The 27,368-nt window shown below is 44.5% G+C and overlaps 1 protein-coding gene across 2 annotated transcripts; it reads left to right on the top strand.

Annotated features, from left to right (window-relative positions):
• Nucleotides 1–16,922: 16,922 nt before the first annotated feature.
• On the top strand, nt 16,923–26,110 carry LOC110527445 (NEDD4 family-interacting protein 2). Of its 2 annotated transcripts, none has more exons than XM_021608715.3 (8): nt 16,923–17,411; nt 21,023–21,203; nt 21,479–21,615; nt 22,011–22,098; nt 22,924–23,048; nt 24,075–24,141; nt 24,360–24,464; nt 24,915–26,110. In XM_021608715.3, the coding sequence occupies exons 1-7, from the start codon at nt 17,382–17,384 to the stop codon at nt 24,461–24,463; spliced, it is 732 nt and encodes a 243-aa protein (XP_021464390.3). In that variant the 5' UTR covers nt 16,923–17,381; the 3' UTR covers nt 24,464; nt 24,915–26,110. The 2 variants fall into 2 exon arrangements, with proteins under 2 accessions (XP_021464390.3, XP_021464391.3); XM_021608716.3 differs by having other exon boundaries at nt 17,112–17,411; nt 21,482–21,615.
• Nucleotides 26,111–27,368: the final 1,258 nt, after the last annotated feature.

Below are 27,368 nucleotides of genomic sequence, written 5' to 3'. Positions count from 1 at the left end.
ACAGCACACTCTCTTCTCCTCCCTTCTCCCCATACAGTACACTCTCTCCTCCCTTCCCCTCATACAGCACACTCTCTTCTCCTCCCTTCTCCCCATACAGTACACTCTCTCCTCCCTTCCCCTCATACAGCACACTCTCTTCTCCTCCCTTCTCACCATACAGCACACTCTCTTCTCCTCCCTTCTCCCCATACAGCACATTCTCTTCTCCTCCCTTCTCCCCATACAGTACACTCTCGTCTCCTCCCTTCTCCCCATACAGTACACTCTCTCCTCCCTTCTCACCATACAGTACACTCTCTCCTCTCTTCTCCCCATACAGAACACTCTCTTCCCCTCCCTTTTCCCCATACAGTACACTCTCTCCTCCCTTGTCCCCATATAGTACACTCTCTTTTCCTCCCTTCTCCCCATACAGCACACTCTCTTCTCCTCCCTTCTCCCCATACAGCACACTCTCTGCTCCTCCCTTTTCACCATACAGTACACTCTCTCCTCCCTTCCCCCATACAGCACACTCTCTTCTCCTCCCTTCTCCCCATACAGTACACTCTCTCCTCCCTTCCCCTCATACAGCACACTCTCTTCTCCTCCCTTTTCACCATACAGTACACTCTCTTCTCCCTTCCCCCATACAGCACACTCTCTTCTCCTCCCTTCTCCCCATGCAGTACACTCTCTCCTCCCTTCTCCCCATACAGTACACGCTCTTCTCCTCCCTTCTCCCCAAAACAGTACATTCCCTCATCCCTTCTCCCCATACAGTACACTCTCTCCTCCCTTCTCCCCATGCAGCACACTCTCTCCTCCCTTCTCCCCATACAGTACATTCCCTCCTCCCTTCTCCCCATACAGTACAGTACATTCCCTCCTCCCTTCTCCCCATACAGTACAGTACACACTCTCCTCCCTTCTCCCCATACAGTACACTCTCTCCTCCCTTCTCCTCATACAGTACACTCTCTCCTCCCTTCTCCCCATACAGTACATTCCATCCTCCCTTCTCCCCATACAGTACACTCTCTTCCTCCCTTCTCCTCCTTTCTCTTCTCATACAGTACATTCTCTTTTCCTCCCTCTCTTCTTCTCATACAGTACACTCTCTTCTCCTCCCTCTCTTCTCCCCATACAGTACACTCTCTTCACCTCCGTCTCTTCTTCTCATACAGTACACTCTCTTCTCCCCCCATACAGTGCGCAGGCTCTTCTCTTCCCTTCGCTTCTCTTCTTCTCCCCCCATACAGAGTGCGCTCTTCTTCTCCCCCCATACAGAGCGTGCGCTCTTCTTCTCCCCCCATACAGAGCGTACACCCTTCTCCTCCCCCCATACAGAGCGTGCACTCTTCTTTCCCCCCCCCCATACAGAGCGTGCACTCTTCTCCCCCCATACAGAGCGTGCGCTCTTCTTCTCCCCCCATACAGAGCGTGCGCTCTTCTTCTCCCCCCCTGCAGAGCGTGCACTCTTCTTCTCCCCCCATACAGAGCGTGCACTCTTCTTCTCCCCCCATACAGAGCGTGCGTTCTTCTTCTCCCCCATACAGTACGCCGCTCTTCTCTTCCCCCATACAGTGCACGCTCTTCTCTTCCCCCATACAGTGCACACTCTTCTCTTCCCCCCATACAGTGCTCCGCTCTTCTCTTCCCCCCATACAGTGCACACTCTTCTCTTCCCCCATACAGTGCACGCTCTTCTCTTCCCCCCATACAGTGCATGTTCTTCTCTTCCCCCCATACAGTGCACACTCTTCTCTTCCCCCCATACAGTGCACGCTCTTCTCTTCCCCCCATACAGTGCATGCTCTTCTCTTCCCCCCATACAGTGCACACACTTCTCTTCCCCCCATACAGTGCACACTCTTCTCTTCCCCCCCATACAGTGCACGCTCTTCTCTTCCCTTCACCTCTCTTCTCCTCATTTCTCTCCAATGTCCATGCTGAAATGAAATGGTGTTTCCACCTACGAGAACACTATTAATTTCTGTCTCAACATTTTAATTCCAGATATTTTTCTTGGACTTCACCTCTCTCTGACCTTGTGATACCACCTCAACACGTCGCAAATAACCCCGCCAACACAAGAAGAGCCAACCCAAATTCCATTACCAGCTGGGTTGCTGTTTCCAAAGCCTGCCAAGTGAACTGAACTCAATTACAAACATGTCTTTGGGGCTTGAGGAAATGGTGCAATTCTCTAACAGTATCCCTTGCAAGACATTGAAACGCCATAGAATGGTCCTATGTTTGTGTTCAGTCAGCTTACTTTTCCTGACCATTCACAGCCTTTCCTCTTGACCAGAACACCCTGGTCTAATCCATTGATCTGCGAGATTGACAAAACCTGCTTTATGCTGCATTCTGTTATCTAATTCACAATCTCTCACCAAAGTTTACCTGGCCCTAAATCAATCAATGTGACAGTATCCAAGTGCATCAAACACAGATCTTTGTGAAAGCCGGAAGAGTCAAAGCCAGTAGCTTGCAGGGCACCAGATAACAGCAAAGCTGTTTTGAACCACAGGGATCCCTCTCCAATAAAGCTTGTTGTTGGCCTGAGAGAAGTCCTCACCTGGCAAGACAGTACATGGCTTGTCACCAAGGGAGTATGAACATATTTACGTTGAGAGTATGAGAGGAAGCTGTGTTCGCAAGTCCTTGCATTATCACATAAACCCATTATTTGGTGGCAGAAAACATTTTGAACTTGAAGTTACACAAATTTGACATGAATTAGAATACAAATTAGAATGTCTACGCTTCATTCGTGCAGTTGTTTAATGCAGAGTTGCCTTTGAACTTTGCGAGAGATTGTTCTATCGTGAGGTGTTACGGTTTAGGGTTTCTTATATTCAACATCACAAGTGATGGCTCGGGTATCTCACCGGTTCTGACCTCCATATGGTCAATATTTGTTGTTGTGTCTGAAATAGCAGTCCTAGTTCCATGTCAGGACATGACACAACTAATAACAACATTAGTTTCCTTTAATCTAGGGACCTTCCAGTTTGTTCATTTTTATAGATACAAGGGGGTCTTTGGAGGGATGACAGACACATTGTTATAGATGGCTGAAATGTTTGGCCCCGGAAAGTCACAGAAACCACTCTAGAGGTCAGTAGACGCCATGTTGTGGAAGAAAAATATCTACCTCTGTATCTACAGAATCTACCCCAAAGTTTGTCCTTCACTATGTTGTCTTTGAAAAAGAGAATTCCAAATCCTACCTTTACTCTTAGGTTTATAGTAGACAAGACCCCGTGGATCAGAAATGAATTGTGTACGGCATTTAACATACAGTTGAAGTCGGAAGTTTACATACACCTTTGCCAAATACATTTAAACTCAGTTTTTCACAATTCCTGACATTTAATTATCGTAAAAATTCCCTGTCTTAGGTCAGTTAGGATCACCACTTTATTTTAAGAATGTGAATGTCAGAATAACAGTAGAGAGAATGATTTATTTCAACTTTTATTAATTTCATCACATTCCCAGTGGGTCAGACGTTTACATACACTCAATTAATATTTGGTAGCATTGCCTTTAAATTGTTTAACTTGGGTCAAACGTTTCGGGTAGCCTTCCACAAGCTTCCCACAATAAGTTGGATAAATTTTGGCCCATTACTCCTGACAGAGCTGGTGTAACTGAGTCAGGTTTTTAGGCCTCCTTGCTCGCACACGCTTTTTCAGTTCTGCCCACAAATGTTCTATAGGATAGAAGTCAGGGCTTTGTGATGGCCACTCCAATACCTTGACTTTGTTGTCCATAAGCCATTTTGCCACAACTTTGGAAATATGCTTGGGGTCATTGTACATTTGGAAGACCCATTTGCGACCAAGCTTTATCTTGGTCTTGAGATGTTGCTTTAATATATCCACATAATTTTCCTTCCTCATGACGCCATCTATTTTGTGAAGTGCACAAGTCCCTCCTGCAGCAAAGCACCCTCACAACATGATGCCGCCACCCCCGTGCTTCACGGTTGGGATTGTGCTCTTCGGCTTGCAAGCCTCCCCCTTTTTCCTCCAAACATAACAATGGTCATTATGGCCAAACAGTTATATTTTTGTTTCATCAGATCAGAGGACATTTCTCCAAAAAGTACGATCTTTGTCCCCATGTGCAGTTGCAAACCTTACTCTGGCTTTTTTTATGGCGGTTTTGGAGCAGTGGCTTTTTCATTTCTGAGCGGCCTTTCAGGTTATGTTGATATAGGACTTGTTTTACTGTGGATATAGATACTTTTGTACTATTTCCTCCAGCATCTTCACAAGGTCCTTTGCTGCTGTTCTGGGATTGACTTGTACTTTACACACCAAAGTACGTTCATCTCTAGGTGACAGAACGTGTCTCCTTCCTGAGCGGAATGATGGCTGCGTGGTCCCATGGTGTTTATACTTGCGTACTATTGTTTGTACAGATGAACGTGTTACCTTCAGGCGTTTGGAAATTGATCCCAAGGATGAACCAGACTTGTGGAGGTCTACAAATTTTCTGAGGTCTTGGCTGATTTCTTTTGATTTTCTCATGGTGTCAAGCAAAGAGGCACCGAGTCTGAAGTTAGGCCTTGAAATACATCCACACAGGTACATCTCCAATTGACTCAAATTATGTCAATTAGCCTATCAGAAGCTTCTAAAGCCATGACATCATTTTCTAGAGTTTTCCAAGCTGTTTAAAGGCAGAGTCAACTTAGTGTATGTAAACTTCTGACCCACTGGAATTGTAATACAGTGAATTATAAGTGAAATAATCTGTCTGTAAACAATTGTTGGAAAAATTACTTGTGTCATGCACAAAAGTAGATGTCCTAACCGACTTTGCAAAACTATCATTTTAAACAAGAAATTTGTGGAGTGGTTGAAAAACGAGTTTTAATGACTCCAACCTAAGTGTATGTAAACTTCCGACTTCAACTGAATAAACCATTCTCACATCAGCGCGATGGACATCTGCACGACTCGTGCACTAACACGTGACTGTCAAACAAACACAATACACCCAGAGACACATCTCCTTTGTTTTTCTACTTCATAGCTTGAAAAAGATGGCATTGAACATGCTGCACCAATTAAACCAAGTTGGTAACAGTGCATTCATAACGCTGTTGTACTGTATGTTTTGGTATATACTTGAGTACCCCAAAGTGCCTAATGGTAATTCATCTCATTGGCTTTATAGTGATAGGCTTTTCTTCAAATAATCCTTCTTATGTCTTCTTTGTTTCTCCCATTTCATTTGATTTGGGGGTGTTTCTGTTTGTGGGATGCCAATGCAGATATTATACCATGCAGTTCTGAATTTGTCGGTCCCTGCGCTAAATCCATTATGGGCCAAGCCACTCTTTCAGTGTTATGGTAATGACCGAATCACCATTGTTACATAATGATGCAATCATTTTCACAATTGGGAGACGGATGCGATCTAAAATGGTCAGGGTAACGTTAGTCCACAGTTCCAGTTTACTGACCCCACAAGTCCTGCTCATAGTCCCAAAACCCACAGGAAAACATAAATGCTAATGTGTAACTCCAGCCACTGAAATTGAGATTTAGTTCTGCAGAGAACCCCTCTGAATAAATTATATCGGATTTTTTTCCTCTTTCTCTTTTTTTTCCAGGCCTCCTGACACACTTTCTGCTCATTCATCAACAGCATAGTGAGTGAGAGGGAGGAGGGATGGTTCTGCATCAAAAGACTGCCTCGGTGACTGGGGGAATTACATCCCTCTCTTCGGTGTGTGTTTGATGAGGCCTTTCTGTTTTAAGAACTCAATGACACACTTCAGCTGGGTATTAGCCTACTTTCTCATCTTTCCTGTGTTGTCTTCTATTCAGACCTGGGTTCAAATGCTATTTGAGTTTTCAAATACTTGCAGTGCTCGTTTCAGTCTGCCTGGAGTGCCAGATGGGCGGCGTTAGCACTTTTGCAACTATTCTATTGGTTCCATTGCACCAGGTAAACTCAATCAAGACCATATTAGAAATAATTTCCAAAAGTATTTGAACCCAGGTCTGGTTCTCTTTGACATACAGACAAATTGCTGGATTTTTCCTCTTACTGTGTATACTGTACATTACCTAGTACGTCAGAAGTTATGTCCTAGTTCATGTATTGTATCAGTCGTACACTTGAATATAACTGCAAGAACTTTTAAGGTTGACTTTCAACTTCAAAGGATGCTACCTTCACGGTGCGCCTTCTGTTGCAAAATAACCTCCTCTTATATAAGATCATCCTGACGAGGGAAATGTGACGAAGCCTGAAGCTCTATGGATTTGGAGAGGAGGAGAGTCTTGTCCAATGTCTCCAAATGATACCCACTCAATAATTATTTTTTTTTGTGGCAGTGAGAAGAGAAGACAAGATTGTGGAGGTCGTGTGTTTGGATACTGGGTGACGTGGGAGGCTTGGCCACAACTGATTAAAGATAGAGGAACGTGTCTCTGGGCCTGAATGTACTGTATAATCTAAATAATGACTTACTCTTTAGCAATACAATGCTGGCTTATTCAAGAATCCATTCCACACTAAAAAAACAAAACAAAGAGTGGACCTTTACTGAATTTGAAGAATGGTTTGGCTGTCTTAGTTTCAATGGGAAGAGGATGCATTAGTGTTTTATAAGTTAAAGCTGCACAATGCAGAAATTGCTCCACCATTTCCTGGTTGAAAAAAGTTGAATAGTTCCTCTAATTTCCGTTTGACAAAGCAAGTAAGTATATGTTTTTATTTTCCATAACCCAAAATATTGTATTTTCAGCTGTTTGAAGCTGGTGTACAAAACTGAAAGTAAAAGACATAAAACCTTAAAGCAAAGACAGGAAGCATAGAAATGGCACACATAGAACTTCTTAGATTTTATGTCGTTTTTATGTCTTTTACTTTCTTTTACTTTTTCGTTCAGTGAGTAACAGATCTATAACTCGGCTCGGGTCTCCCAGAAAGTTACATATTGCAACTTTAAATGACTGTGGTTTCTGCCAAGGATGCCATGTAACCGTCACTACCTTTGGTACACTGCCTTTTCTCAACTCATGTAGATGATGAATCCATTCTGCTGCCCGGTAAGGATATATTATTAAAGACATGCTCCTGAAATTTGGCGACTACTAAGTCTTTTTTAAATCTCCCGCTTTGGGCTGGGTGTGTGAATGTGTAGTTTATACATGCATAATCTAGGACCATAATTATTGTCTTACCACCAAATCCATAGTTTGAAAGCCACTGTATTTCTGAAAGCTGTGCAGCCCTACATTTCCCCCACGTGGGTCAGCCCCCTAGTAATTTGAGTTCAACAATTGAGCTTAAGCCCCTCGCCATGTGAGTGACATGTGAGTGACAGCTAGCAAGATGCACATAATGCACACACAGGAGAGAGAGAGGGAGAGAGAGAGAGAGAGAGAGAGAGAGAGAGAGAGAGAGAGAGAGAGAGAGAGAAAGAAAGAGAGAGAGAGCGAGAGAGAGAGAGAGAGAGAGAGAGAGATCGAGAGAGAGAGAGAGAGAGTGTCACGTTCTGACTTCTATTTCCTTTGTTTTGCTTTTATTTAGTATGGTCAGGGCGTGAGTTGGGTGGGCAGTCTATGTTTGTTTTTCTATGTTTTGGGGCAGTTCTATGTTTTCGGCCTAGTATGGTTCTCAATCAGAGGCAGGTGTCATTAGTTGTCTCTGATTGAGAATCATACTTAGGTAGCCTGGGTTTCACTGTTTGTGTGTGGGTGATTGTTCCTGTCTTTGTGTAGTGTTCACCAGATAGGCTGTATTAGGTTTTGAGTTCTCACGTTTCTTGTTTTTTCGTTAGTTTGTTCTTGTATAGTGTCGTAAATAAAGTACAATGAACAACCACCACGCTGCGCTTTGGTCCGCCTCAACTTCACAACAAGAGAATCGTTACAGAATCACCCACCACAACAGGACCAAGCGGTGTGGTAATGGGCAACGGAGAAAGCAGCAGCAGGAGCAGCGCGAGGAGGTATGGACATGGGAGGACGTTATGGACAGCAATGGCATGGGTTATACTACTTGGGAGGAGATCGACAGGTGGGCGGCCGACCCAGGGAGAGTGCCGGAGCCCGCCTGGGATTCGATGGAGCAGTGCGCGGAGGGCTATCAGAGAATGGAGTTGGCGAAGCAGGCACGGCGGCGCGGAAGGAAGCCCGAGAGGCAGCCCCAAAAATTTATTGGGGGGGGGCTAACAGGGAGTATGGCTACGCCAGGTAGGAGACCTGGGCAGACTCCCTGTGCTTACCGGGGGGCTAGAGAGACCGGGCAGGCACCGTGTTATGCAGTGGTGCGCACGGTGTCTCCAGTGCGGGTGCATAGCCCGGTGCGGTATATTCCAGCTCCGCGTGTCGGCCGGGCTAGATTGAGCGTCGAGCCTAATGCCATGAAGCCGGCTCTACGCAGCTGGTCCCCAGTGCGTTTCCTTGGGCCGGCTTACATGGCACCAGCCTTGCGCTCGGTGTCTCCGGTTCGCCTGCATAGCCCAGTGCGGGCTATTCCACCACGCCGCACTGGCAGGGCGACCGTGAGCATTCAACCAGGTAAGGTTGGGCAGGCTTGGTGCTCAAGAGCTCCAGTGCGCCTGCACGGTCCGGTCTTTCCAGTACCACCTCCACACCCCAGCCCTCCGGTAGCAGCTCCCCGCACAAGGCTTCCTGTGCGTGTCCTCGGCCCAGTACCACCAGTGCCAGCACCACGCATCAGGCCTACAGTGCGCCTCGCCTGTCCAGCACTACCAGAGCCTTCCTCCTCTCCAGCGCTGCCGGAGTCTCCCGCCTGTTCGGCGCTAGGAGAGCTACTCTGCCCAGCGCCGCCAGTGCCGCCCGTCTGCCCAGCGCCGCCAGTGCCGCCCGTCTGCCCAGCGCCGCCAGTGCCGCCCGTCTGCCCAGCGCCGCCAGTGCCGCCCGTCTGCCCAGTGCCGCCAGTCAGCCAGGGGCCGCCAGTTCCGCCAGTCAGCCAGGGGCCGCCAGTTCCGCCAGTAAGCCAGGGGCCGCCAGTAAGCCAGGGGCCGCCAGTGCCGCCAGTCAGCCAGGGGCCGCCAGTAAGCCAGGGGCCGCCAGTGCCGTCAGTCAGCCAGGGGCCGCCCGAGCAGCTGCCCCTCTGTCCAGAGCAGCTGTCGCCCCTCTGTCCCAAGCTGCTGCCGCCCCTCTGTCCCGAGCAGCTGTCCCCCCTCTGTCCCGAGCAGCTGTCCCTCTGTCCCGAGCAGCTGTCCCTCTGTCCCGAGCAGCTGCTTCACCTCTGTCCCGAGCTGCCCCTCTGTCCCAAGCAGCCCCTCTGTCCCGAGCTGCTGCCGCCCTTCTGTCCCGAGCTGCTGCCGCCCCTCGGTCCCGAGCAGCTGCCGCCCCTCTGTCCCGAGCTGCTGCCGCCCCTCTGTCCCGAGCTGCTGCCGCCCCTCTGTCCCGAGCTGCTGCCGCCCCTCTGTCCCGAGCAGCTGCCGCCCCTCTGTCCCGAGCAGCTGCTTCACCTCTGTCCCGAGCTGCCCCTCTGTCCCAAGCAGCCCCTCTGTCCAGTGGGGTCATTGAGAGGGGTGGGCATGGTGAGTAAGCCACGGAGGCGGACAATAAGGCGGACTAAGACAATGGCGAAGTGGGGTCCGCATCCCGCGCCAGAGCCGCCACCGCGGACAGACGCCCACCCAGACCCTCCCCTATAGGTCAAGGTTTTGCGGCCGGAGTCTGCACCTTTGGGGGGGGGGTACTGTCACGTTCTGACTTCTATTTCCTTTGTTTTGCTTTTATTTAGTATGGTCAGGGTGTGAGTTGGGTGGGCAGTCTATGTTTGTTTTTCTATGTTTTGGGGCAGTTCTATGTTTTCGGCCTAGTATGGTTCTCAATCAGAGGCAGGTGTCATTAGTTGTCTCTGATTGAGAATCATACTTAGGTAGCCTGGGTTTCACTGTTTGTGTGTGGGTGATTGTTCCTGTCTTTGTGTAGTGTTCACCAGATAGGCTGTATTAGGTTTTGAGTTCTCACGTTTCTTGTTTTTTCGTTAGTTTGTTCTTGTATAGTGTCGTAAATAAAGTACAATGAACAACCACCACGCTGCGCTTTGGTCCGCCTCAACTTCACAACAAGAGAATCGTTACAGTGAGAGCAATGACGTTGCTGAATCTGTGATCTTCCTTTTTCACTCAGTGTAAGGTGTTACTTGTAAGAGGTACTTTTAGGATAGGACTTACTGGTTTGAATCTTGTAAAAGTCGCATGATAATTTAAGCTTCGGACATTTCTGTTGCAGTCTTTGGTGGCTTTTTTAATGGATACGTTCTAAAAGGGGCAGCTGGCATGTTTAAGGACAGAATTCAAAGGAGAGGTTTACAATTTAGTTGCTGCCAATCAAGAGTGAATGGGGGAGCTTGACTCATAATGGAAAACTGATCATTCTTCAAAGTAGACAAGAGAACATTGATCCATGCCAGCTTACTCTGTCATTTCTTAGGCAAGTGATACATGCCTTTTCAGTATCCAGTACAGTTCGTAGTATAGATTTCTCTGAGATTCCGCTCAACATTAACCTTGAATCACCAGGCCTTTCCTCAATGAAAGCATACATATTTCTCCACCAGCTCCATCCAAAATCGTTCATTCTGTACATTCATCCCGTTTCTCCAATCTCCTGTGAGTCTTTAAACAGCATTACGGCAGATTGATTGGTGACTTCGCCTGGATCAGCATGTTTGAACCGAGCAGCACTCAGAGTGAGCACTGTAGCGGGCTTCCATTTGTTTCCCCCGTGACAGAAGCAATATCTATCCTGTAGACTCATTAGAAGACAGGGAACAGAGTGAGTAGCAGCTGGGCTCAGGGGAGAAGAGGAGTGGAGGAGAGGGATTGGGGGGAAGACATTTCTTGCAGCACATGCCTTGAGATGGTTTAATGTTAGCCCTTTGCTGATAGCACCTTGGCCCCATCTATTAGCCATTGAGGGTTTATTTATGGGTGTCTCTGAGGCTGTAGTCGCTGTGATAGACAGTGTGGGGGAGTGAGAATAGCTCTGTCTTGGTATCACCGGATCTTTGAGTTGATCTCTGTACCCACCGGGAGAGAGCTATGTCTCAGCTCAAGTGAATAGGCCCAATGAGACTCTGACACTGTCCTAACATGGACACCACATGTATTGTCTACCAAATGTATGTAATAGTAACCAAGACACACAGCCAAAAGCTGGAACACAATGTACATGCAGTCAATTAAACCTGAAAGGTGAAAGGTGTTCCAGCTTTCCAAAGCCGGACAAATAAAGAGGAGTTATTTTGATGCTCTTACAAGACATACTGTACATTCAACCTGGTCTCAGAGCATTTCGTATTATCCTGTACGTAAATCCGCAAACTCCGTTTAGTATGATATGTTACGTTTCACATGGTATGTAATTCATTTCTGGATGTCCATGACCCATTTAGTATGATGTGTTGCGTATTACAATTTGTATTATATGTTTTGAAGTTTCAAAATGTACATTATGTTACGTATTTGCAAAACGTATGATGTGTTACCGAATTCTAGCTAGGTGGCTAATGTTGTCTAGCTGGCTAACATCAGCTAGGCTAGGGGTTAGGAGTTAGGGTTAAGGTTCAGGTTATGTTTAGAAGTTAGGTTAAAGGGTTAGGGTTAGGGGAAGGGTTAGCTAACATGCTAAGTAGCTGCAAAGTAGCTAAAAAGTACTAAGCAGCTGAAAAGTTGCTAATGAGCTAAAGTTGTCCACGATGAGATTCGAACTCGCAACCTTTAGTTTGCTATAAGTCCAAGTTATACGCCCAGCCATCCACCCCGACCAACCACCCTACTTTTGTTTCTGCCATAAGTAACCATCTGCCTTACGTAACCATACGAAATGTAACATATCGTACTATTTTGATAGTCCAGGATGAACTTTGACTATGTTACGTCTGTATATGCAATTCTCTGAAACAGTAAACAAACTGGAGTTTCACTCCCTCTGCTGTACACTCAAGGTACATGTGTGGTGTGTGCCTGCCTGCCTACCTCCTTTCTAACTGTCAACCACATTCATACCATCAGGACCTTAATTAAAAGAGAACCATACCCAGTAATTATGAAATGTTCTCTAACTATATCTAGCTAATTAAAGTATTACAAATGATCTACTAATGAATACCAAGTCATTGAATCCATTAGGTGACATTATGTGTATGTTTGGACATTTCGGTAGATTCAGCTATGGGATAATTACACATTTAATTAATAGCAATAACAGACGGAGGAAACCTGCAGTTGAAATACATGACATGATGACCTAGGAAGCTATTAAAGCATTTCATTGGTTCGTACACGGTCTCTAGACAACTGCTGACATATGTGTGTGTACAGTAATGCAGCCAGAGTTCCCAGCATTCATTTTCTAAGCAATCTCCTCTCACAGTAATTATATTTATTTGGAGGCTGCTATTATTCAGAGGAAAACGCTTTCAACCTTGCAAGAGCCAAGAGAGGGTGTCTTTGTCACGGCGTACATCTCAAATGGCACCTTATTCCCTGTCTAGTGCACTACTTTTGACCAGGGCCGATAGGTGCACTATGTAGGGAATAGGGTGCCAATTGTTATGCACATAAGGTACTAGCCGCTGGACAGAAAAAATAAATACACTCATCTTTTGTTGGGTTTTCTAAAGTCCAGTTACCTTGTCATGTTGCCAGGTAACTGCAGCCACGTGTGGTGGGTTTGTGTCAAATACATGGTTAATGGCATTCCTGGGCACTGAAACAGGGCAGACGCCCTGTGAAATGACTTGAAGCATCACACATACGTGTACACACACACACACACACAACTGCACGCATGCACTTGGCGTAATAAACACACAGAAAAAAATACTAGAGCCTACAAAACCCAGAAACATATCTCTACACCTTAATAACCCTAATGTCTTCTCCTCTTCCCCCTCTATTTTAACCTGCTGATGTTGGATAATAGGAGGGCTCTTAGCAAAGATGTCTGAACTACTTAGCTAATACAACTTCCTGTATGTAATCCTTTATTATAAAGCAATGGGATTAATGTAAGGCTTATTTCAATATCCCATGTGTAGTCATGATTCACTGTATTTGATGTGTTCGCCAAAAAAGAAATCAATTGTGAGTAAAAGGAAGACTAGACATAAGTCAATAACAAAGCTAATCCCCTTTATCCTCGTTGCAACAGCACAACAGATACAGTTGTAACATGCTTAGGCCAATAACATGCAATCTCCAAATCAACTTTTGTCAGAATTCTCACTTCTGTACTGCACTAACAATACGTTATGTGTCTTTAGGGGAATCCAGGAATGTGCTTTAATGCGATCTGACAGTCATTGGATTATACACACTTTACAGAAAAGGATAGATTTCCCTGGATGGACATTCAGGCTTTAATTTGGTTCACCGAGAGGTAGGTCCAGTTTTGAACTGCTGTGAGTAGAGATATCCGTCCCAGCTCTGTGAACCTTCAACCGGGCATGAGTCTGCCCGACAGCTACCTGGGAGAATCCAGAACCTAAAATCTCCATATTTAAATTACCTTGATTCTGTCCACTCCTTTCTCTGTTGAGGTTGGTGATATTTCAATCACAGACACCCACTTGCCAAAAGCCAATGTTTCTTGACCCTTCACAGTATACCATTGGGGTCTCTTTACTGAAATTTCCAACAATGTTAAAGCTGGAATCCTTAATTGAAACAATTATAAAGTGCCCCCCCCCCTCCCCACAGTGTTTTTGGTAAAATAAAAAGCTGAGGGATGGGGCCTGAGAAATCGAACCAGTCTGAAACTCAATGCGAGAGCTATGGTTATGATATCAAAATGATAGTTTCAACCATGTTTTTATGGTGTTTGGTTACATTTACATTGGAGTAAAACAAGCTTATATTTTGTGTTCTGATGGGGTATAACAGTTGAACTTAGCTCATGAGGATTCTAGCTTTAAACCACCTAATTGAAAAAGGTACGCCTAGTTGTTACTATTCAGTGCAACATGCAAAGTGCCATACAGACACATTTCATTCCACTGCTTTCTGTTTATATACAGCCTCCCTCTTCATGCCCTTACAGGAGGGCTTGCCATCTCTTTTGCCTGAAGCATTGCTGAGCGAACTCGGATGGAAAACCATTTTGGGGTAGGCTTTGTAAGTACCTTGAGAGCGTTGGGTGCCTCTGTAGTGCTCCGACGGTTTGGATCCAACTCTGCGTTTAGCTCTGTGGGTGTGATGCGGCTCTCGTTTGCAGTACAAATGTAGAACGCGGGCTCTCCTACATGAAGGGTATCTGAAGAAGTTATTGCCATGGGCTGTGTAATGTTCATCTTATCATCTTATGAAAAGAACTGCAGGTAAACCACGAGTCAACACAGGCCAGTCTAGTGTATCTATCTGCATGGGTTATCATGATTCATTGGAGGGTAGCATCACTCACTGTCCCACCTACGCAGCTAAAAAAGGACCCTGATTGAAGAACCCAGTTTGTAATGGATACACATGGAAACAATAATAGCCTGGAGAAAACAAACAGTAATCAGATCACTGGCTCACCGGAACACATTAAAACAAGTGAGAAATGTGAACGTCATGGAATACCCAGTAAAATGTTCACATCCTAGGTACAATAGCATTTTATATATTTGTGAAATCATTTTGTTCAAGCAGGACTCCCACTGAGATGAAGAAGAACACCTGGTATTCCAGTGTGTCTTGTCTATGCCTACAAGGATAAATGAAACAAATCTTCTTGAAAGTTGCATGCATAATCTCACACAGCATCATGACACTCTACACTTTGGTTCCAGTACACCAAATGCATGAAGCATATCAAGATTTTGCTCAGCAGTATGATGTCCTTGCAGTGTTCCAAGCAGACCTGGATTCAAATACTATTTTGAATCTTTCAAATCCTTGTTAAGCCTGTCTGGATTGCCAGATGGGCGGGGTTTGTTATTTTGCTTCTATTCTATTGGTTCCATTACACAGAGGAAACTCAATCAAACGCAGATAATATATTGAAATTACTTCAAATAGTATTTGAACCCTGGTCTGGTTTCAGTAAGCTCGCCTGATTTGTTTCAAATGAGGAGAGCTGTTTAACTACACCATTTGTACTGATCAGCATGATGTAAGCAGCTGAGTCAGCTTGTTAGCCAAGGCTAAATGGCTGCCATGAGCACTAAACTTGGTCAGACATCACTGGTCTCAGTTGTAAGGCAGTCAGCATTCAGTAGCCTCAGGGGTGAGAGTGGTATATCTATTGAACTGTACGTATGTGGGTGGCTCTTGGAGCCGTCTAAGACAAGCAGACCCAGCTCTGCTGACGACCTGCCTGTGACCCACAGGTCATAGAGCCTCTGGGCAGAGCACTCTGTTGTAATGATGGGCTATGAAATGTCTCACTGTGTTCATGTATCTGGATAACTGTGCACTCATCTAATCCATCTTGTATTTCTTACATAAAAGGGCAGCTATGAAGGCATCCTGGAGATGTTGATCAGTGAAGGTATTCAGCTGTTGCATGTTTGCATCTGGGCCCCAGCATGTTTGCGTGAGTGCCCTCCTCAGATGGCCCCAAACTCCCAGCGGAGGGAGTTAGTCTCAGGTGCCTATAAGATCTCTTGGGTTCTGACCCCCAATCCCCTCTTTCCCTAGATGATTTATATGCACACAGTTCTCTTATAATCAGGTGAGACAAAACTGGCCTGGAATAGAAACCTGCTCACACTGTAGCTGTATGGGACCGGGTTGGTCACCCCTGTTGCATGTTGTCAATGTTTTACATACATTTTCAGACAAGGACACCTTTACTAATTGGTATGATTATGGTGACTCCCTGTGGTCATGTATGAATACTGCAAGTTAAAGTAAGAATCAATTCCTCTCAAACTCACACACGTGTTGCGGTCATGAAGCTATTGCTTTACTTTTGATATGTGGCAACAATCCAACAGTTCCAAATGTAACAGCAACTGTAAATGTTGCTCTAATATTTGCTGTGTTGTTTGTAAATGTTCTCTTCTCTATTTGGTCTGATTGGATAGCTATAATCTACTGCTCAGTTACTCCCATTGTATTTGTAGTACACATGAGCCTAGATAGACCATATCTTGCACAGCCTGCATTGGATATAATTTACAACTGTCTTAGTCTAATTAAAGACTGAAACAGCCGTTTCAGTCTCTCCCTCCTTCTCTCTCTCCCTTTCTCCTTTAATGGCCAAACACACATTTCACTAACAAGCACTAGCAGGGAAAGAAAATAGAAGGAAAATAGAAGTTGATTGGGTCCTCTGGGTTTGTTTTGGAACTCTCACTCCACGGTGGTAGGAGCCAAAGGGGCCTAATGTATTCTCTATGAAATCAGGGCCCCATACATTCCTAATATCCCCAATGTTCTCCCCAATGTTTTCTAACAAGGTCTCTCCTTACCAACGCTTACAGCAGGGATCATCAACTAGATTAAGCCGCGGGCCGATTTATTCTTGACTGGATTGTCTGTGGGCCACGTGGGAATACTTTGGAACAATCAATTGCAGATAAGTTCCTGGTGCTTTTAGTCTTATGTCTAACAATGAAAATTGTACATAAAAAAAAATATTTTAAAAAGTGTTTTGGCTCAGAAAACTTGGGGTGCCAAATAAAAACAACCCGCAGTCCAAATTCGGTCCGCGGGCCGCCATTTAGGGAGCCCTGGTTTACAGTTACAGCAGCCAATCCAATGAGTCCTGATATACTATAAACCAAGAGTACCAACAAGTAGGCCTATCTGTCCAAGTGCAAAGTCCCACAACCCAAAATGGGGAAATAGCTATTTTGCCGAAATCTACGGTTGGATAATAGCGAACAGTGTGTGTGCGTGTAGGCTTCTGACCGTCCGTCTCTGCCTCTCGGAATAACTATTGAGTTTTTTGCACCACCTAGTGGTCAAATGTTTTATATTCCACAGTAGAGTAGAATGCCCAATTCCAATTCGACCACTAGCACCTATTTCCTAGCCTATACACGGTCTTGTCTACAGTCAAATCTGATGAGATTGGATAGGTATTAAGAATAAGATGACATCTTATATTTTCACTGTATTGTTTAGATTCACCCAATATCTTTCAGCTCTTCAGGGATGAAGGAAGTATAGTGGGTAGGAGTAGATTTGGAATTCGGAGGCATTGCGTCACAAGTCAAAGAGCCCTCTGTGTTTCCACTCACTCGACGTTTCCTATCGAAAGTAGTTTTGCTTAATTTGAAGCGTAAATGGACGTTTTATTGTACGTCCCAGCGTGTATATTTAATCTACTTCACCTGAATGATGGCCATTAAAAAGTAAAATCAAGTTACGAAATAGCTAAATACACGATTGTTGACTTTTCGCTTGCTGGCTAGCTCCGCCAGCTGAGTCTAACGTCAAGATGGACCAGGCAGCGAGCCGATACCAAGTGGTGAGCCAAAACAATCGACATTGCCATCTGTTTGGGAACTCTAACTAGTATAAACAACCTATTTACAATATTACTTGGTGTCAGCCTAGACTATACATGTTTAAATTGACGGCTTGTATAATCAAACGGATGTTCCTCGTGCCGATCACTTCCGCATTATTCAGCAGCAGATCAACAATAGCTAACCTAGCTAAACGTTAGCTAGCAAGTTCCAATTCAATTTGAGTCTTTGAGTCGTTAATCATCCACATGACAGCACTTTATCACTTAGTTAACTCCGCTTGTATTGGTTTTCTGAACGGATAAGTAACTTGGCTAGCTAGCAAACGTTAGTTCGCTGTATGTCAGCAAGTGCCATGTAAGCTAACCCAGGCTGGACTTCAATTATATGCAGCCATTTGTGGCAACACTACCAAATAAGCTACCTCGCTCAAGTATAGTTAGAGCCCCCAAAACACGTACATAATACAAACAATGTTCCATGACATCTCTGTAGTGCTCAATAATTGGCTTTCCATGAGAACAATATACACTCCCCCCACAAAGAAGATGGCATTCGTAGTTACATAATAATGGTCAGAAAAACAAGGTGGTTCGGTTATTGTTCAAGCCAGTTTGCTAGGTAGTTATTAGCTATTTCAGCAGTGGTGGGGGAGGCGGTTTGAGGCCGCCCTTTTGGCCGCAGACATGTTGCTGTTTTAATTCAAAATAGTTCAAATTCTTCACAATTTACCATGGAGCAGATAGCTTTAAAACTGTAAAATATTCTAATTTCCTGCATTTCTATACATTTTGCCATGGGGCTGATAGAAAATGTGCAGTTTAAAAGTACATTTTCTGCAATTCACACATTTTGGCATGGCAAAACAACATGCCATGACATTTGTTTTATTTGTATTCCCCCAGTCTAGTTTTCATTTTGGTGGTTGTTAGTGCTCAAAGATGGTCTTACAAAAAAATATATAGCTCTGTTATGTTCTCTACATACATTATTTCTGGTCTTAGTCATTTAAGTTTACACTGAAAATGAACATCCCCCAATATATTTTCACAAAAAAAAAAAAAAAAAAAATATATATATATATATATATATATATATATATATAATAGAAATTACAAAAAATAAATACATGCATTATATATACTGAACAAAAATTGAAACGCAACATGTCAAGTGTTTCATGAGCTGAAATGAAAGATCCCGGAAATGTTCCATATGCACAAATTTGTTTACATCCCGGTTAGTGAGCATTTCTCCTTTGCCAAGATAATCCATCCACCTGACAGGTTTTGCATATCAAGAAGCGGATTAAACAGCATGAACATTACACAGGTGCACCTCGTGCTGGGGACAATGAAAGGGCACTCTAAAATGTGCAGTTTTGTCACACAACACAATGCCACAGATGTCTCAAGTTTTGAAAGTGTGCAATTGGCATGCTGACTGCAGGAATGTCCACCAGAGAATTGAACGTTAATTTCTCTACCAAAAGCCACCACCAACGTCGTTTTAGAGAATTTGGCAGTGCGTCCAACTGGCATCACAACCGCAGACCACGTGTATGGTGTCGTGTGGGTGAGCGGTTTGCTGATGTCAACGTTGAGAACAGAGTGCCCCATGGTAGTGGTGGGGTTATGGTATGGGCAGACATAAGCTACAGACAATGAACACAATTGCATTTTATCAGCAACAATTTGAATGCACAAAAATACAGTGACAAGATCCTGAGGCCCATTGTGAGGTCAATTTTTATTAAAGGTATCTGTGACCAACATGCATATCTGTATCCCCAGTCATACAGATATCCATAGATTAGGGCCTAATTTATTTAAAATGACTGATTTCCTCCATATGAACTGTAACTCAGTAAAATCAGTGAAGTTGTTGCATGTAGTGTTTGCTCTTTTTGTTCAGTATATATCTTTAAAAAAAACACAAAATTGGAGTGGAGGTTGTCATTTAGAAGTGGCGGCCCACCGCTTCTAAATTAATATAGAGGAAACACTGGGGTTCTAGAGTAGGATGGGTAATGGATAGGGGAACAGTGTTCAACCTACCTTTCTACTTGGCGATACTTCCATAATTATCGATTTGGTAGGCACCGGTGTCTTATAAACACCTTTTTCCAGTTTCAGCTGGAACTCCGATAACGAGGAAATATTCAGAAAGATATTGAATCCACTTTTTGTGCCAATTGAAAAATGACTCTTACATGTGTGTAAATATTTGTTTGGGTCGTGTTGTGTGACGCGCTGTCATCTAATTCACTTGGCCTCTAGCACCAGCTTTAGCTATGCTGCTGGAGGTTTGCTATTGCTCGGATGTCTAGTTGTCGATGTGAATGCCGTGTATCCAAGGCTAGGGTCACTTCTGGTTTAGTCCTGTATCGGCCCATCACTCTCGAAAGCAGACATTTTTTACTTTCATAGTCGTTATCATGCCATGTGTATTTAGGTTATCAATAATTACTTCCACAGACTGATTTGATATGGGATAAGTTAATTAGGCAGTTGTTGTAAGCCATTTAATAATGTTGCCTACTGGCCTTAAAAGTCCAAATGCCCACTGCTGCACTATGCTGGAATGCTTGCTAACGTCAGACATACCATGGTATGCCTTACCTTTTTTGCTTTTTTCGAAGTGCAAAACTTTTTCAGCCACAGCTGTGCTATTTTCGATCCTGCCTCTGCACTTTCCTCGGTCGCTAGGCAACTGTGGATTTGCCTCTGTGTCATCTCTTTCAGGTTTTGAGGGTAGCCTGTATTTAGATGCGTCATACAGGCTGTTTTATAATGTAAACTCCCCAACCATCCTTGTTATTTGTGTACACTCATTCTGAACAGGTCTTTAAACATGTAGGCCTAACCTAACTATTTGGACTTTTATCCAACACGTATGCTAGATAACCTCAGGAGTTCTTGTTTAGGCCTTGGTGTGCCGATGGTGAAAACTCATTCACCCCTGGCCAATTATGCAGTTGTTTAGCTCTTGCATAACTGGTGTCCTTGACACCGGATAGCATCGCACTCACTCATTCTCCTGGCTTTGCACATTGACCCCGCAGTGCATAGAGTGCTGCTGGACATGATGCCAAACTACAGCTAAGCCACAAGTTAAACGCTGGTCTGTTGACCTACGCAAACGCCAAGTGAGCCTCAAGTGAGCTGCAAGACTAAAGCAACATTTGGCACTGCTGCCACACTGATCAAGGCTTAGGCTATGCATCCGCTTAAGCTACATCATTTGTCATTGGCCAGATATAAGGCTGTGCTGTCTTCTCTATAACATTACGGTCACCCTTCTGTTTCCCATGACCATGTTGTCTTCTTCCAACTGGATGCTATGCTGGAAATTAGCCTAGATCACATGTTGTTTTGGATGTCTTCAGTGCCCTTAGCACTGGAATCAAATGTTGCCTACTTAGTTTATTACAAAACACCAGATGATCTTTCAGTGTTGGGCCATGACCATATCTCTCCAAGCGCCTCAGTTTACAGGGCTTCCCTCTCCTTCCTCACCTTTGACATTCTGTGTCGTGAACTTGTGACGTTGGTTTTATTGAAGTGATACTTAACTCCTCTCTACCCCCCTGCCCCCCCTTCTCTCTCAGTTTGAGAATGATGAAGACGACTCCTGTGAGCCCTCCACCAGCGCCCAGCAGCCGTGCACCTCGGCCCAGGCCAACTCGTCCTCCCAGGCCTGCCCTGTCCCAGTAGCCCTGGGGGTGGATGCAGAGGCCCCACCTCCCCCGTATGCCAGCATCGCCCTGGGAGCCACCGCTGCCATGCCTGGTACAGAACCAAAGACTCCATATACTGTCTGTTTGGCTCTTTTTCTGTGTCTCACTTTGTCTTTCTGCCCCTTTCTCCATCTCATTCTCTTGTAGCGTCTGTAGCTCTCATGTAGTTCTTTCAAACACGTTGGAACCAGCTAGTTGCCCTAAGTAGAGGCCGATAATTCACACTCCTGGAATTAAGCCGATGTGATTTCCTTATTTGATTGAATTGATTCCGAATCTGATTTGTTGTGGTCTAATTGGCCATGTCTCTTTCCTGTGGTCCCCCAGTAGAGAGCAGTTGTTACCCAAGTGATTTCCCCGTGCCGCCTCCCTACAGCGTGGCCACCTCTCTTCCCACCTACGACGAGGCAGAGAAAGCCAAAGCTGCAGCCATGGTACTCTCTGCTGTGGAGGTGATACCAGGGGTAGGACACACACACAGACACGTGTTTGAGTATGGGATGTTTACCCATGAAAACAGGATTATTCTGCTGGAATGCTGTAAGAAAAACTTCAATGCTGCTATTAACTACCCAGTGTAACAACATATTTCAGGATCAAAACAACTTTGATAGCTATATTGTCCAAGTCATAGCTACAACAGTATTTACAGTATGTTAGCTCTATTTTATGTAGGTCTAGTAAAAATGCCCATTGAGCTTTATTTCTGCTTTCTCAACAACTCTAAAAGAGAAGGAAATGTCGACACACAACGGTACTATACCGCCCATCTCCTTATTCATTGGGATGACTGAGCTATTGCAACGTTTCTGCAGAAGAGATGGATGAGTTGTTTTCCTGTCCCATTTATCTTAAACAGGAGGATGACTTCCCTCCAAGGGATGACTTCAGCGATGTCGACCAGCTGAGGGTGGGGAACGACGGCATTTTCATGCTGGCCTTTTTCAGTAAGTGCATCTGTTGTTTTTGCACGAACCCCCCCGATTCTTCAGTGAGTTGACAAGCCCAAATAGCCTCTTTCACTGAGCGGACTGGCCCATTTCAGTCTGATTATGGAAACGTAACAAAAGTTTGCTTGGATGAAAATGTGAGTAAGCAATTGAAGGTGTTTTCTATGGATTCACCACAAGGTGGCAACAGTCACTAATTGAAGACAACATTATCTGTTCCTCCAATAGGAATGGGAGGTGGGAAAGGTTAGCAATTCTCTGGCTGCACTCTGTCTTTAAGTATGTATAGAAGGACATCCAATTTGTGATATACTGAAAAGTATACTCAACAGAAATGTGGTCTGTGCTTGTAACTGCACGCTTTCTTTTTTTTTTTTTACCCCTTTTTCTCCCCAATTTCATGGTATCCAATTGTTGTAGTAGCTACTATCTTGTCTCATCGCTACAACTCCCGTACGGGCTCAAGAGAGACGAAGGTTGAAAGTCATGCGTCCTCCGATACACAACCCAACCAAGCCGCACTGCTTCTTAACAGCCAGCCGCACCAATGTGTCGGAGGAAACACCGTGCACCTTGGTTAGCGCGCACTGCGCCTGGCCTGCCACAAGAGTCGCTGGTGCACGATGAGACAAGGATATCCCTACTGACCAAGCCCTCCCTAACCCGGATGACGCTAGGCCAATTGTGCGTCGCCCCACGGACCTCCCAGTCGCGGCCGGTTACGACGGAGCCTGGGCGCGAACCCAGGGTCTCTGCGCGCCCTTGACCACTGCACCACCCGGAAGACCCCTTAACTGCATGCTTTCTTCCATCTCCAAACAGTGGCCTTCCTGTTCAATTGGATTGGGTTTTGCCTGTCATTCTGCCTGACCAACACCATCGCCGGCCGATACGGGGCCATCTGCGGCTTTGGCCTCTCTCTCATCAAGTGGATTCTCATCGTCAGAGTAAGTGCAGTATTGGGTTAAAGGGGCCTAATCAATGTATCTAAAACAACGTACAGAGTTGATTTCAATATGGGACAGGACATACAGTCCACCACTTTAAAAGCAGCCCATACAAAGTGTATACTTCAAACATCAATGTTACAAATGGTTTACTTTAAATTAACAAGCTGGCTTGCAGTATCCTGCTTAATCCAGACAAATCTGTGCACGTAATTGCGGCAGGTAGCCTAGCGGTAAAGAGCGTTGGGCCAGTAACCAAAAGGTCGCTGGTTCAAATCCCCAAGCCGACTAGGAGAAACATCTGCCAGTGTGCCTTTGAGCAAGGCACTTAACCCTAATTGCTCTGGATAAGAGCGTCTGCTAAATTACTAAAATGTAAAAAATTATTTTTTTTTAAAAAAAAAACGTAAATGCTTCACTTAGCTAGCATGTTAATGACTTGAATGTTACAAAATACATGTCAAGTATGTTCAGAATATCACTGCATATCCCAGGCATGGCTTGTGCAGTAGGAAGCAGATGCTTGCTAAGGCTTGTTAGCCCTAGATGTGAGGAGGACGCCCTTAAGAGCAGGAACCCAGTGTGATCTCTGTGCTCTGGGCATCAATCAAAGCCCTGTACAATTTCCACATGTAGAAGCAACACACTGGTGGGCATAGAGTTATTAACCCCGGGCTTTCATCATTGATCTGGTGCACACAGCTACTCCCACTAGATGTTGTGCAATACTAGGCTATACAGGAGTTTAGGCCTTTATCTGAGCAGTGCCGAATTGAAGGCCTGGTTTCCTGGGACTGGGCTGATTTTTTTTTTTTGTCCTGGAAACCGGCCCATAGTCTCAATTAGGACACCCAACATTCGAGGAATTGAGGCTTGAGGAGGCCTAATCCTAGCGCATGTACATTTCTGCCATGGTGATTCTGTTCATCTGCATGTGTTTATAGTAACTGATTGTCATTCAAAAGTATTCTCATGATGGTAGGACATGTTGAATTTCCATTTCCTGTAAATTCTACTTTCCCACAGTTCTCGGACTACTTTACTGGATACTTCAATGGGCAGTACTGGCTCTGGTGGATTTTCCTGGTCCTCGGTAAGTTTACAGATCTGCATCGCAAGTGCTGCATTCTTCAACTAGCCAAATGCTGAGGAATTAAGCTGTACTAATATATCCACCTAGAATGATGTACACCAATGCCATCTGTTGGCTGAAATGATGTACTACTAATCTTCCCACAGTAAAGTGAATTCCTTGACCTTGGATGAATAGTGGTGTTTTTTTTTACTAATGATTTTGAATCCCTTCCTCAGGTCTCCTGCTTTTCTTCAGAGGGTTCGTGAACTACCTGAAAGTGCGCAACATGTCTGAAAGCATGGCTGCCTCGCACAGAACACGCTTCTTCTTCCTGTACTGAGGTAAAACATCTATTTTTAATTGAACCTTTATTTAACTAGGCAAGTCAGTTAAGAACAAATTCTTATTTACAACGACGGCCTACCCCGGACAAACCCGGACGACACTGGGCCAATTGTGCGCTGCCCTATGGGACCAGGTACTGCAGTGACGCCTCTTGCGCTGAGATGCAGTGTCTTAGATCACTGCGCCACTCGGGAGCCCAACTACTAATGAAGACCTTAGTACACAGTCACCGCATACTAACATGTATAGTAGATATTATCCTTGAGACTTGACATTCATATAAAGACATGCATATAAATGAAGTTATTGTTTATGAAATAATACTATATCTTGTTGTTCCAATTTGTCTTTCTGTAAATGGCAGGTTGTAATATCTGCTACCCGTAGTCTGCGAATTCTACAACAGTTGCGCTTTCAGAATTATTTTCCCACTTCCTTTGCTCCAGGTTGTCGCTCCAAACATTCCTCCTTAATGTGAAATTCCCTGAGGATTTGCGAGCCTTTTCTCGAATGACCAGGACAAAAAAAAAACACAGTGAAAAGACGTGAGGAAGAAAAGAACCAGTGCGTCATTACAGCTGCGAAAGTCTGGCGTCTTTCATTAAAAGCAAAAACAGCTGACTCGTCTCTTTTTTTCAGAAAGTCCATACAATACAGATTAACTCAGCTAAATATACCCTGTGTCTTTCTGATATTTCCACCAGCTTTGTTTGGCTCTGTCGATTTCAATTGCCTTCCTGATCTAACCCCTGTAATGGTCCCACCCTGCTTAATATCCCAAGTCTTGTACAGTGAATACACCTTAACAGGGGGGGGGGTAGTATTGTGCAGTGTAGTAGCTGGGTCTACCTGTTGTGGATGTTTGTGGAAAAGCACACACAAGAAGATGGAAGAAAACAGTATGCAGCCAAGAGGTCTTATGCAGTTGTGTCCTTACCTGAACTGGATATCTGCTCCTAATGAGGAGGATGATAATGAAATGGTTAGTCTAGAGCTCTATCGGGAGTGTCAATATTACAATTTGAATTGTATCCCTTAATTTTAATCCCTGTATTTAATTGTCTTTGGTATAAAAAATGTTATTTGATGAAACTCATGACTTTTCTTATTGTGAAATGATTGAACTGTATCACAGCTTATGCCAATTTATATGTGCAACCTCTTTCTCCATCAGTTGTGAATTGCTTACTTGTCATAGTGCGTATACTGATCTCTCTGTCAGTCCAATTTTGAACTGGAATTTGTGTTTATCCCTAAAAAGGATATCTGCCTTTTGCACCATTTTTATTTTCAAAAAAATGTAATTTTCATTAAGTTGATTATTGCAATTAGCCTGAACTGTGACATTTTAAAGTATTGTCGCCTTTCTTTAATGCTTGAATGATGCCTTTGTCATTTTGTTTCTGTTACACAGAAGCCTCATCAGCAATATCGAAAAACGTAACTTAAATGCATGATTAGTCTGGCCGAGTTGGTTATAATAGTATTCAGCTAAAGCAACGTTATTATTATATTTGTTTGTTTGTAAAACAGCCAAACAATTTTTGTCAGAAATGATGGTACTCAGAGATGATGATGCGTGCTTGTTAACCCTTTAACCTGAAGTCTTGCAAAATGCAAATAAAGTTCCAAATGCACCCTGTGACTGCCTCATGTTAGAATTAATTTGATGTTGAATAGGCCTATCGTGTGCTATTGTGAGCCCTGGAGGATGTTGAATAGCCTCTCTTATTTAGGGCTGTGTCTGAAAACGCTACTAGCCGTTAAATCCTTGCTTCTGTCCTTGTTTCCTCAATTGCTCTCAAAGCGCATTGGAGGACAGGATACAAGGTCCCTCCCTCCAACCTCTTCCTCCAATGGTCTTTGAGAGGAATTGAGAAACGGCCCATGACTGATTCTCTCTAAACCCTCAGAGGTTATAGTTTGGTTGTTGGTTTCGTTAGATGGCATACATTTACCTCACTCTGGCATTTGTCCAACCAAAAATGTTTTATCGAAATGACAAAGTATAAACCTCTTCCTGAAAAGCTCATTGTTTGCCATACAGAGGCCTGCTTTTACTGAATGAATGTGGGTTTTATTTGTTCTTTCGGTGGCTGTCCCCAATCCAGCCTCTTTATAAACTGTTAATGAGTGACCCATTTACAGAACTCCCTTCCGGTTGGCAAATGTTCTCTATTATAAGGCACTTTTTTTTTCTCCCTTTTTATCAGGCTGGGATAGCTTAGGCCCTACTTCTCACAACCTCAATACTTATCCACCTCTTCCCTCCCTCCCTCCCTCCATCCACCCTTTAACTAGAGCGATTTGGAAGAGAGGCCAGGGCACAAAGTAAACTCTGTCACACGCACAAGCCCAGAGGGAACAGTGCTGACAATTGCTGTCGGCAGCATATCTGAGGTCTCGTTAGCCTATAGCTCCTTACGGCCAAACTAAGCATGCGCCTGCCCTGCTGCTACAGGTTCCCCGCTTCCCGGCCTGTTGTGGACGCTACCGGGGCTTTAAGTCAACACTCTCCTCACTCTCTGAAGGGTGATCAAGCTGAGCTCTTAGAATCAGTTGACTCAAAGATGACAACTCCCTCCAGGGGACAGGAGAGAGCGAGGGGGGAACTGAGTTGAAACTAAATAGGAGACAGTAATAGGGTTGCTGTGTGTGCTTCCTGATGGCTTTGGAAGTCGGTGTGTATAGGTGTAAATAATCGTGTGTGTGGTGTGGATGCATAATGTGTACAAGTGAGTTTCATACATTCTATGTTGCTGATTTCTATGTTTGTGCCTGCATACATGAGGATTTGTGTGTGTGCGTCTGTGAATGTGTCTCTGTGATGTATTAGCACACTCGCAATAAGCATGTTGCCAAGAAACGGCGGGATATGTAATCTCAGCAGCACAAGGCTG

Source organism: Oncorhynchus mykiss, chromosome 7, assembly GCF_057628025.1.
Source record: "Oncorhynchus mykiss isolate SJ-2025 chromosome 7, ASM5762802v1, whole genome shotgun sequence".
NCBI lineage: Eukaryota > Metazoa > Chordata > Actinopteri > Salmoniformes > Salmonidae > Oncorhynchus > Oncorhynchus mykiss.
Note: the sequence above shows the minus strand (reverse complement) of the source record. Positions and strands in the feature narration are given on the sequence as shown.